This window comes from Tachypleus tridentatus, chromosome 13 (assembly GCF_004210375.1).
Source record: "Tachypleus tridentatus isolate NWPU-2018 chromosome 13, ASM421037v1, whole genome shotgun sequence".
Classification (NCBI taxonomy): domain Eukaryota; kingdom Metazoa; phylum Arthropoda; class Merostomata; order Xiphosura; family Limulidae; genus Tachypleus; species Tachypleus tridentatus.
Genome location: NC_134837.1, coordinates 213222586 through 213236012, shown reverse-complemented (window position 1 = coordinate 213236012; position 13427 = coordinate 213222586). Strand labels below are relative to the sequence as shown.

General features: G+C 35.5%; 1 protein-coding gene and 1 long non-coding RNA gene across 9 annotated transcripts in view; one reads left to right on the top strand and one right to left on the bottom strand.

Annotated features, from left to right (window-relative positions):
• Positions 1–1250, bottom strand: part of LOC143237817 (uncharacterized) — a 111409-nt gene extending 110159 nt beyond the window's left edge. For 4 of the 8 annotated variants that reach the window (XM_076477447.1, XM_076477449.1, XM_076477443.1 and 1 more), the window contains exon 1: positions 1023–1248. Coding sequence is in view for 4 of the 8 variants with exons in the window: in XM_076477443.1 (XP_076333558.1) it covers positions 1023–1047 (25 nt within the window). In the remaining 4 variants the exon portion in view is untranslated. Of the gene's footprint in view, positions 1–856; positions 968–1022 lie in introns of those variants that run through there. The other 4 variants (XM_076477445.1, XM_076477446.1, XM_076477451.1 and 1 more) reach the window with 3 other exon arrangements.
• The window catches only part of LOC143237819 (uncharacterized), a 94478-nt gene that overhangs the window by 60598 nt on the left and 20453 nt on the right, over positions 1–13427 (top strand). The window contains exon 2 of the long non-coding RNA XR_013020280.1: positions 9274–9328. This is a non-coding gene — a long non-coding RNA (uncharacterized LOC143237819). The remainder of the gene's footprint in view (positions 1–9273; positions 9329–13427) is intronic.

Genomic DNA, 13427 nt, shown 5'->3' with positions numbered 1-13427 from the left:
AGTCACATATGTGAAAAAGCTAACAACAGTTTTGATAAAAACCTAGAAGTTATTACAAAAACCACAGTACCAATATATATATATATATACACACACATATAGGACTAGGAGATATGTTCCATCACGTTTTCTAGTTATTTCTGAATGAATTAATATCTTGATTAATCTGTTAATCACATAATTACTTCAGTAGCAAGTCAGTAACATTTGGTATTTCATACCTTACAAAAGATTACAATGCCACTAACATTAATGTGTATGGCAGATTTTATATACCAAAAATACAATTAGTAGTAACTAGGCATACACATGTAGTTTTTAACACGTTTTACTTTATCACTTATAAGTTACAGTATTACAGTAATGTCGTTCTGGTTGTGATATTCAACAATGAATTTTTTATTACAGCTGACGTTTACTTAAAAGTTTTCTGCTATTACTACTGTTAATTCAATTAACCCTGTACAGCGTTGGTATTCTATTTTGTTAAACTGCACACATTCCAGAGAATGATTCCTAACGTTACACACTAAGAGATAGAGTGAAATTGTACTTTACACTTCCGGTGACAGCAAGTTACTTACTTCCAAACAAAACAAAAATAAGCCCAGGTGTTGATACTAATTAAAATATTAAGCTTTTAGTGACAATAACTGTAATTCTAATACTAGTAATAACACTACTACTAGTAAGTATCACAACTTGCACTAGTGGCTATACGAAAATCTACTTGCCGATACACACCAACCAGGATTCCGACCTGTAAACTTCCTTCCATTAAATAATTTATGAAATGACTAAAGTATAACTTAGCATTTCTTATACTCTATGTATTTCTAGTTTTAGTATAGCCTACTTCAGTACTCGATAAACACGAACAGCATCAAGCAGACAGTCCCGATACGGTTCTATGTCACACCACGTCACCACAGTAAGACTAAGCCTAATAAGATAGTAGTAATGTCAGGAACATATAAGGCACGAGGCGTTACCCACATATTAATTTATAAAACGATGCTTACCGAATAAACCAAGACAAAATAGCATCTCGAGCAAACTCTCGACTCCTCAAGAGATTTGTTGTTTTGCTCGAGAACGCGAAAAGCCTTGGTTCACTCATGAACGCGATAAAATTTTTCATCTACTCAAACATCCTCTCACATCCACAGATCGTCCATCGCCATCGTTCCCACTTGCGCAGACATTTGCGCAGACATACACAGTCATTTCGCCGTCTGGTTTGTGTCTGGAATTGACTAAGCTTAGACTGTACTACAACTAAAACAAACACCAGAATCCTGTGCGTCTAATTATCTGTTACTATCTTGCTCACGTATGCAAACGAAACAACCAAAGGAAGTTAAACATGACGAAACCATATATTGAATCATTATCAATTTGTTTGTCTTGAACAAAAATTGCGAGAAATTCCGAAAAGTTTGGTTAATAAAGTGAATGTTTTAATTTTATGTAAATTTGAGATTACATAGATAATTCTTAATACTGATAGTGTGATACGAACTCTTCATTACTGCTAAGTATAAATAAAATAACAATAACATCCGATCAGAATAAGCTATAAAGCTTAAGCTGGCGTAAACATTGTAATACGCACGCAATGAAACATCAGTTTTTGGCGTCGTATTAACGGTAGATAATAACAGAATAATAGCACTGTTGTGAAGGTATGATATCTTATAATTCGTTTAACGTAAATACTCAGCTTTCAGAAAGCACTCAACTTCTCTACGTCAAAATATTCTGTAACAAATGGTAGGGATATAGCGAATTAAAATATCTAACGACAGACAAGACCTTTTCCTGCCACCTGCGCAATCCACCATCCATGTCAAATGATTATATTTTACTGCATCTTACTAATAAATAATTTGTATGCGGTTATTACAAAGAGCAGACTTGAAAGGGAGTATTTTTGCCATAAAAATACTCACACTGAGCACTGGCCAATGGTACTTCTGTGAAAATTTTAATATCTGTAGTTAAAACTCGGAGTTTTGACGCATAACTAACGCCGGGACAAGTTGTTGTATAAAATACGATTTGCTGGTGCTTCAAAACCTGAAAAAAAAAAAAAATATATATATATATATTTCACTGTATTTCTTTGGAAGAAAGTTTTACAAGTGCGGACAATACCGTTCACGCGGACAATATAGTAGAAAAATTAATTGAAATGTCGTCTCTTCAACAACAAATTTTTGGTTTCGTAAAATTCTGAAACGCCTGAAGTAATTGAAAGCACATTTCTATTACTACATTATATGTATAAAAATTTCATACTTTAAACGCACGTATTTTATGTACTGGTCCCCTTCTAAAAACAAAACGGCGGTACCAATAATAATGACATCAGTAACGCAAAGTGGGAAAAATAGAAGAAAATAAGGAACTGTTACATATTTGCGATTTTAACATAAGCCTAATAGCATGTTTTTCCAACCTTGTATTATTAGCATAATAGTTATTAATCATTAATTCCGGCCTCTGGCACATATATCCATTACACTGGCAATGATGCAAGATGCGAAAAAATGTATTACATATATACATACACACAAATGTGTTTGCATAACCTCCTTATTTCAGATAGTCGATTAATGTTGTTTATCTGTTTTTTCACATCTATCTACCTAAAAACGATGGGGTAATCTGATAAAACCAGACTCACTGTGTCGTTGGAAAATCGAAAATCACTGGCGTCTAGACAGAAAGCAGAACGCTTCTGTTGTTTTCGTTGTTGTGTTCTCTCGTGTGTTTTTTTTTTTTTGCTTGTTTTTGTTCAGTGAAAGTACAATGACTTGCAAAATACAATTAGTTTTGAACAGCAAATAACGTAGCCTGAGATAACACTTCCTTCATATGCTTTCAGACGAATTAATAACTTTAGTTTTATTAAAATAAATTTAGAGTATAGTTTCCTAAAATGAAGCATATTTGATTGAATTATATGGCTGCTCTATGTTATTTTGAGTTTATATAGACTGAGTGTTATGTTCCAGTTTTCCATTACCATATTAGGACATGTTGAACTCTTACCTATAGAAGTTTTTTTTTAATAATCTTTCAAAATAAATAAGTCCTAATATGTATTATGAGGTTACCTAAATATGCTAAGTATCTGCGCCTGCGTTTGAAAACAGTATTCTAACACTGGCTACTTTTTGCACTCATTTAATCAAGTAGTTTTAAATTAAACCATAGAGAAATAAACGTAATGACGTGTTAGATTATTTATTATTGAAACCCCCATCATTTCATCATGGCCATACAGACAATCTATACCAGGAAGCTGTGTAGTATGGCCTATATACGTATGTTCGTCTATAAATAAGTTTTAAAACTTTGTTTAAATTTTACACAAGCATTAACCCTGACTCATACTATATTATGTTTTAATTCAAGCTTCCTGTCCTGACAGGAAAGAACATTATAGTCATGTTTATGAAGTAAACATCCCAATCTGGAAAGCCAGGACAAGATGGCGTTGTTTATTATTTTGTGCGTTGTACTTCTCAACGCATCGAAAACTGTTGGTTTGCGTTTGTTCATACAAAAATAAGTAGTTCTGAAATAATGAAATACAAATTAGTAGATAATATTTTTTTATGAATTGCATCAAGGTAAACATTTGAGTGTAAATTTACAAAAAAAAAGGTAAAAATGTATCAACATAAACAACCCTCGTGTCACTTTCATTTTCAGACATTTTGTTTAAATCTCGTTGCATCTCGGATGTCAAGACGTTTTTTGTTTTGTTTTCTTCGCATACCAAAAATTTATGGAATGCTATTACTTATATCAAAACAGCAAGTGTAGTTTTCAGGGATCAAATTTCAGTGCCAACAGACATGATTTTGCGATTTGAGGGTGTGGCATAAATTGTACGTTTATATATGGTTGACTTTTCCCACCTACCGGTTTTATACTATACTAAACAAATAAAAAGTAAAACCTATTTCCTATGTACTACTGCATAGCAATATGTAGCATCGTAGTACAATCTTGACAAAACATATTGTGGTACTCCATTCAAAAACAAATAAATGAAGAATCAACACACAGATAAAAATATAAGATATCGCAACAATAAAAAAAGAGATTACATAAATGACAAAATCAAACTAGAAAAATATTCAAATCAACGAAATCAGGCATAAGACAAATACTCAAACACTCATGGTTTCTAAATTCACAATGAGCTATCTATCGGCTTTGTACACCGCGGGGATTTCAGCGTTATTATCCCGTAGACTTACCGCTGTCTCACCGGGGGATAATGTCCCAGTTATACGAACTACATTACAAAATACGACTTGCCACAGGGTAATATATTATATTTTTCTATTGATATCTATGTAATCACAATCGTACATCACTGATAACAGGCTGTTACGAATGTATTGGCTTTTTCTTTGATCGAGCGACCAATATGCATGTAAAAGAATATGAGGATAATTATGAAATGCATTTTACAACATTAAAGAAATCACAAACGCAATTTTTTTTTTACATTTTGCCTCCAAGATTGATTGTTTTGGTTTTTGGAATTTCGCACAAAGCTACTCGAGGGCTATCTGTGCTAGCCGTCCCTAATTTAGCAGTGTAAAACTAGAGGGAAGGCAGCTAGTCATCACCACCCACCGCCAACTCTTGGGCTACTCTTTTACCAACGAATAGTGGGATTGACCGTCACATTATACGCCCCCACGGCTGGGAGGGCGAGTATGTTTAGCGCGACGCGGGCTCGAACCCGCGACCCTCGGATTACGAGTCGCACGCCTTACGCGCTTGGCCATGCCAGGCCCTTCCAAGATTGAAAAAAAACAATAGTAGGGTGATTTATAATATTTTAGTAAAGTAACTATACTAGTTTCCTTCACTGTTAAATACATAGCTACATCATGGGCTGTCTGTGCTCTGCCCACTGCAGGTATCGAAACTGGTTTTTAGTGTTATAAATTTTCAGGCTTACTACTTAGCCCCTGGCGGGAGTCAGTGGCAGCGCCAAGGGGGGCTTGAGCCACCCAATGAGCCAAGCCCCCTCAGCCCCCAATATTGTTACCTACCTATATTAATAAAATATGGAAAACACAATCGTCGTTGTTGCTTAACAATTAACACCAAAGAGACATAGATCTGTAAAACTCAACGTCTTCATTAAGATGGAAGTATGTGTCATGCGTCCCATAGCAACGTACTGAATGCACTGAAACTCATGCGCTGTGTTGCCGCTCTCTGTGTAATGTCATTCTATATTGAACTTTGACGACGATTAGACAACCACGTTGATTTCAAGTTACAAGAGATCATCAGGGATTTTACTTGATAAACCAAAAGTTTCACAGGTATTTACCCATTAATTTCATTTATCTTTTATTGAAAAGTAAAACATAGCATGCATGTATAAGTGTATTGTGTATAGGTCAAAACTATGAAGCATTTAGCCGATGTTGTGTCCTCTGTGAGATCATTTTGCATTGTGTATCAGGCATCCAAAATTTGCTGCCAATCACGAGAACAGGTGCATTGTTTTGAAGTAATATTGACTATAAACACAACATGATGAAAGATAGTTAGCCTGATAGTGACCTTACTTTTCCTCAGAGTGTATTAACTTCACATGGGATAATTCGTTTTTGCTATATAAACTATGTCTTTATGTTCTATTTCTATTGATTGGTAGCTTTACTCTTAATGGTATATTAAATGTTCAATCTAAGCTAATCTTGATTTTCTTTATTATTATGTATTATCTTGGGTGGAATTTAGGTGAGCTTCCTCTTTTACATATATGCATATTTTTATAAACAGATTATTTCTAATTTGTAATAACGAATTATTAATCAGAGTATGAGTTTCCAATGAAAACTGCATTGAAAACGCAGTTCAAAATAGCACACCTTTCTGAAATGTACCTTGGTATTTACATTATTATAATTTACCATCTCTACTTCATATGATGGCATTTTGGGAAGCCCCTCCACAGCCCCCATCCCCCCCCCCCTCAACGAAAATATCCTAGCGCCGCCACTGGCGGGAGTGTTCACTATCGTTTCACAAAATTGGTAGTACATTATAGATACCATGAAACTGAGATTTTTAACTCTTGAGCACACGAGTTACAAAAAAAAGTGAAAACAGAATGCATTTAAGCAATAAAACCATTTGAGGTTTAATTTTTGAAGCTCTTGAATTTGTTTAAAGTGAAAATTCAATAATAACACAATAATATATTTAAGCAGTAATGCTTTACTTATTGTTTATTTTGAATTTCGCGCAAAGCTACTCGAGAGCTATCTGCGCTAGCCGTCCCTAATTTAGCAGTGTAAGACTAGAGGGAAGAATAGCTGCCTTCGTCAACACCCACCGCCAACTCTTAGGCTACTCTTTTACCAACGAATAGGGGGATTGACCATGGCTAAAAGGGCGAGCATGTTTGGTGCGACCGAGATTCGAACCCGGGCCCTTCGAATTACGAGTCGAACGCCTCAACACGCTTGGCCATGCCAGGCCCAGCAGTAATGGTATCTGAGATTTAATTTGGAGGCTAGAGCAATGTTTGTAGCCTTTCGGAAACTCTTCGATTTGCCTGAAGTGAAATTGAAGTAGATTGTTTCGCACTGAATTGTGTTATTACTTTACAACATACAGTAAAAGAGTAAAACTTGGAAATTGCCTCTCACGTTCCTGCATTTAAGTTTCATGTCATGATGTTTCAGAGAAGTGGGTTTGTTTTGAATTTCACGCAAAGCTACTCGAGGGCTATCTGCGTTAGCCATCCCTAATTTAGTAGCGTAAGAGTAGAGGGAAGGCAGCTAGTCATCGCCATCCACCGCCAACTGTTGGGCTACTCTTTTACTAACAAATAGTGGGACTGTTCGTCACATTATAACGCTTCCACGGCTGAAAGGGCGAGCATGTTTGTTGTGACGAAAAACTTTTTTTTTAGTAGAAGTGGACAAGTGTAATATATGTTATCTTTATTAGTATTTCTAATATATGAATCTTTTTTGTCCATTTACCCATTGATTGTTCTTCCTGTATGTGTTTTACCAATTTATCTGATCTAAAAACTGGACACTTACTGCTTGCACAGTTTTGTTTAATAACAAAAACCAACAAAGCATCCAAGCTGAAGATATCCAAAGTTTGTTCTAATATACCTATAATTTATATAGAATCACGTTTAAATACTACATAGTTAAGGAGTTACACAAACTGTGTTTGATACGAGTGTACATGTGGGTGTGATAGAGAAAAAATAAGCCAGAATATGAGAATATAGTTGACCAATACTTCTAACTAACCTATAATTGACCAGTAGTTCTAACTGACCTATAGTTGACCAATAGTTCTAACTGACCTATAGTTGACTAATTGTTCTAACTGACCTATAGTTGACCAATAGTTCTAACTGACCTATAGTTCTTAGTTCATTTGTATCTGTGAACGTTTATTTAGATTGCTTGCGGCTTCCAATGGCACAGCAGTATTTGTAGCTTCCAGCACATTTGACACGAAATCGTAAATAATTAAGCTACAGTAGTAATAACTTGATTTTTCACTATGCTTTAGTGTTAAACTTGTGTAACTAACGATTTATTCATTAAATAAATCTGTGATTATTATCGAGAAATTTATTTTATTAATGGTACCTAACGACCTCTATTAACATATATATATTGACCCCTCCCAAATAGCAAGTTTGAAAGCTTATAACGCTAAAACCAGGGTTTCAATACCTATTGTGGGTAGAGCACAGTTTATCAGTTCTGTGTGTAGTAACACTTATATATGTGATTCACAACTTTCTCAATGATATAACGTTACACTATGAAAGTGGTGTCATCTGTTAACAATTTCATGAAATATAAGAGCTTCGTACAGATACGTGAAAAACTTTATTTTTACCTTAAAGTAACTGGAGCTTATTCAACGAAACTTTCTAGAACAACAGATTAGAACTTAGTTATATATTTTATTTCACATTTATAAGAGTTATAACTAATTGTTTTAAGAGATTTTCTCACCATTATTAATCAAGCAATTGCCAACCTAATGCCAATGTTTAGTTTACAATCGAGATACGAACGATTTCACCTGCGATTTGGTAAGGAAGATCGAAGCATCACGATAGTCAGCAGTAGGATAAGCAGATAGAAACGCTTTGAAAGCAGCTACAGATATAATATTGTACTCTGCTTACTGTACAAAATCTACGAATTCATGATAAATGGTTCCTGAATATCACTGCTTGTCATTTAGAGACGCCCATGCTTCTTGTGCTTAGCAGTTAAGCCCGTGATGTGCTGACGAGTGATCTTGCCACTTGAAATCACCTTTCTAGCTCCAACACTAAAAGAGTGTTGGAAATGTTTTCATTTTAGCCAATAAACTTGCCAAAAAAAATTCAGTTCAAATTAAAAAAAAACGGATCGGGTAGTTTTTCCCTCCAACAAAAATTTCCCTCACTGGCTCGTGAGGGGCCTGTTAATAATTCATTGAATACAACGACAACAACTACTTCATCTGTTCGAGCCTAACTCATGTTTTGTAATACGGAAATTGTTCTGACACTGAGGAAGGTTCCAGACGCTAGGCCACATACTCATCAAATGATTGGTTTGGTTTGTTTTGAATTTCGCGCAAAGCTACTCGAGGGCTATCTGCGCTAACCGTCCCTAATTTAGCAGTGTAAGACTGGAGAGAAGGTAGCACCACCTGTCAAATCTTAGGCTATTCTTTTACCAACGAATACTGGAATTGACCGTCACATTATAACGTCCCACGGCTGAAAGGGCGAACATGTTTGGTGTGATGGGGATTCGAACTCGCGACACTCGAATTACAAGTCGAACGCCTTAACCACCTGGCCATGCCAGGCCTCTCATCAAATGACACTAAGTTTACACAAGTTTGAGACTTACTGACTGACTAACAAAATCGCTATGCATAATAGAGTAATTAACTTAATAATAAATAATCCATGTACTCAAGTTTTGTAATGTTCAAACTTTGGAGAAAAGGGAATTGTGAGAAATGTTACAAAATGTTCCCTTGTAATTCATGAAATATCCCTTACTTTCTGTGTAAGGCGTGTACCGATTACATCCGTTAATAATCGAACAGGTAAAATGAAGTGCAGTCCAAAAGTTAATAAATTAATTAAAATATTTTTCTTTGTCCACTTAATACTCTTAAACTGTTCATTCAATAAATCTTATTTGTGTGTTCATTTTCTATGGTTTACAGTAAGAAGATGGGATACCTTCTGGTCCTGTGTCACCACCTGCCATCTTTTCAATAGGTGAGTTCAGTTTTCTTCAGGCAAATGCTCAAGAGAATCTGATGACACTTCCATCCTGTAACCTCCATATAAACCTCGTGCTATGAACTGTATTCAGCAGGTTCATTTACTTTCTGACAAAGTATGCTTTAAAACTGACCAGTTGGTCATCCTAATACCAACTTAGTTCCAAAGACGATCACAATGGATGATCTTGGACTCCCCGTCTTTCTCTGTTGTACTCGTGGTTGGTTATTTTTATTATATTCTGCATTCATTCTTGTTGTCACTGAAGTTTAATCTCTGATTTTTAAACGCCACTTAGCACATAGGGGAATTCCTTGCTATAAAATGTGAACATGTACGAAATAAAGTTAACTCCATATTTGCGTATCCTCATAAGGTCTATAACCAATATGCATTCTTTCTCACGTATTGTAGAAAGGCTTCCCACAATACGGTAAGTCTACGGATTTACAATGCTAAAATCAGGAGTTCGATTATCCTCAGTGACCACAGCAGATTGCCTAATGTGGCTTTGCTACAAGAAAAATATACATACATAAACTTACTTCTCACAATAACAATGATTTCTAACTTACCTTTTACTGTAACCTTTGACCACTTGCTGTTTACATCAATCCATCTTTTCACTTCATCTATGAAAGCACTTTCCCATTTGTCCTGATCAGATCAGAAAGAACAGTAGTAGTCACAAAATAATTGGTGTCCATCCTGTTGGAAATATTTCCATCAACGATTCTGTTAACTCTTCGGTTGGTTTCCTGAAATAATGCACCCTTTATCTTAATTGGTGCACATAGAGTATTCTCGTCATCAGGATAACATTTCGTTGGTGTTTTCAGCAATAGTTGGTTTATCACAATCTTGGATGTAATGTCCACATTTTCCACACTTATAGCATTGTATTTTTTCTGTCATCCTTCCTAGGTTGTTTGCACTTCTTTAAGGCTTTTGTCTATAGTTTCTGGCAAAATATCCTTTTAATTTACAATGAAAACACCTTATGCCATATTAATCGTATGAATTCTTGTAGATATCCATTAGAGAGTTGATATTTTTAATTCCTCAATTTGAAACTCCATAATGCCCCTCAGTGGCAAAGTGGTATGTCTAGAAACTTACAATGCTAGAAACCGGGCTTCGATACCCGTGGTGGGTATATCATTGTGGATATTTGTGTTTGTTATAGATCTACTGTTATACGTTTATTTCAGTGCCTACGCTTGTTTCTGTATAGTTTTCCTTTTTTGCACGTGACGTTTATTCTTGACTGTTTATTGCGCAAGTCCTGTCTGTTATCTAAATTTGTAGAAGATTCTTGAGCGTGAGAATCAACAGTGTACTAGGTGCGTACGTAATACAATTGATTGACAATATTGTTGTTAAGCAAATTTTGGTGAACATTCTATCGTCTCGCATGATTCGTATGAATGCAACACGCAAAAACAGAAGAGGATTATTACTGGTTAGCTATAATCAATGTGCTATAGGCGTCGGAAGCTATAATTGTAATTAACGCCTGCTGATCGAAAATCTACAGAATTGGACCAGAAACATTTATACATTTCGAACATTAGAAACTGTTCAACTTCTGTGAATTACTTTGGACGTTATTATTTCTAGGAGGACATTAAATATGTTCGCCAGAAAAAGTCAGCTTGCAAAGGTGTTAGGCCAACCAAGCTAGCTAGCTTAAGCAACATGTGACAATATAAACTCGGAGGCGTGTTAAGGCGTGCGACTCGTAATCTGAGGGTCGCGTGTTCGCATCCCCGTCGCAGCAAACATGCTCGCCCTTTCAGCCGTGGGGGGCGTTATAATGTGTCGGTCACTCCCACTATTCGTTGGTAAAATAGTAGCCCAAGAGTTGGCGGTGGGTGGTGATGACTAGTTGCCTTCCCTCTAGTCTTACACTGCAAAATTAGGGACGGCTAACGCAGATAGCCCTCGAGTAGTTTTGCGCGAAATTCAAAAAACAAACAAACATAATAACTTGTGTTTTATACTGCTCAGTCTGTTCTAAAACGTCATAGGAAGTCGTACACATTAAGTCACACGCCAATTACACGGCCAAAGCAATGTGTTTTTTTTTTGGGGGGCAATTTAGATCCCTCCCATAATTTTAATTTCAAATTCGTAAAAAATAAAAAAAAACTACGACAAATACAGTGTGTGTTTTCTCAGAGCGAAGCCACATCGGGCTATCTGCTAAGACCACCGAGGGGACTTGAACCCTTGAGTTTAGCGTTGCAAATCCGGAGACATACCGCTGTACTAACGAGGGGCGCGACAAATACAAACTGAAAACTAAGAACACAAAAGGAACTACAGGTAATAATAGTAATTTCAGATGTACGCTCATTTAACACCTTAATAATGATACCAGTAATTAAAAAAATCCAGTATAACTACATTCGTATGAATATTACATAATTATGTACTGTTATCTGATTTATTGATCAGATTTATTGACAGTGAATGTGACTTTATTGATTTTGGTTACAGTATTTATGTTTTAAACACCTTACTGGTATTACTCAACTCTTATGAAAATTGTGTTGAATAACCATTATGATGTAAGGAATCTAATGTTGATAATTACCCCCAAAAAAACTTCAAAACAGTTGGATTAGGTACAATTATTATTATTATTATTATTTACGCTGAAAATATTGTACATATCTAAAATCATGGTGTTATTGTAATGCAGTGTTTATAGAGATTTTAACGAAGCCAGTAATAATGGATGATTGTATGGACAACCACCTGATGTTCTTACAAGATTAAACACATCTCGGAAGAACGAGATTAGAAACTTACTTGTAACTGTAACTTAGCCAACTACTCGACATGTTACCAGGGAAACAGACGTGAACGCGGACACGACGGGATACAGTTGCAGAGGGGGAGAGAAAAACTGTAGAAAAAGGCCAAGGAGGAATTTCTTTTCATACTGATAAAATATCAAATGACTGAAGAGAAGCACGACAACCTATATCCGTGATATGTTCATAGAATCCACGGGAAACGTGGACATCTGTGACCAGAGTAGTGATAGTTAGGCAGAGGTTCAGGGGTGGGGTCCGGAGGGTTTAGTCCCATAGACCCATTTGTTTTCCAGAAATTAATAAAAAGGAACAGCCAGATGTAATAACAATACCCTATAGTATTGATTTCTAAAAAGAGAAGCACGTTAGATGCTTTTGAATGTATTCGATTAGTCTATTAATTACCGTAAAATTCCCCTCCATCCGGGTTTTTAGTATTCAACACAATTGAAATCTATGGTAATCCAGTTACGGCCTCAGTTAATAACTGATTATTCCTGAGCAAATACAGTATAAATGTCAATTGAACGTTGCCATGTCGTGTTTTCCCAGACACTCTAACAATGTGTCTAGACATCAGGAATTTGTTTTCATTAGAGATATTATTGCTTCGGACGTCTGCAGCTTTAATAAATAGATTTGTTAGTTGTTACAAAATCGAGTTTTCATTGGTTGGGTGTTAAAATTCTCTTAAGACATGTTTATCGCATTGCTGGTGTCCAAAAATAAACGAAAAGACAAAGTTTGTCTCCACAAGTGTCGTTTTATTTACTTTTTAAATAACCATCCTGTTTATATTTGTAGTTCTATCTGTGCTGTTATCATAATCCGGTTTTTAGTATTATGAGCTTTACAACTGAGCCACTTGAGGGCCCTGTTTACGAACGCTAAAATATGAGTTTATATTTTTTTCTTCTAATTATGTTTATAAATAGTTTTAACTATCTAATATTAATTTAAAAAGTCAATGTACGTTTTAGCTGTTTGTAATTTCACATCAGTCACATTACTAGAAACAAGACAATAGTAATGACTTTTGTAAGTTTTCTGATTTATTTTATAACAAGCGTAAATTTATCAGTAACGTAAACAGTGAAAGTAACACCAATTTACAAGTAGTGCTAGTAAACTTCATTTGATCATTCTTACAGAATTCTGAGAATGGTTCGCCTTAGGGAAATAGAAAAACATTACTATTACTAAGGCCAACATATCCATAGAAAAAACAAACAACAGAAAATACTTTTCACATCGAGCAAGTCCGGTAC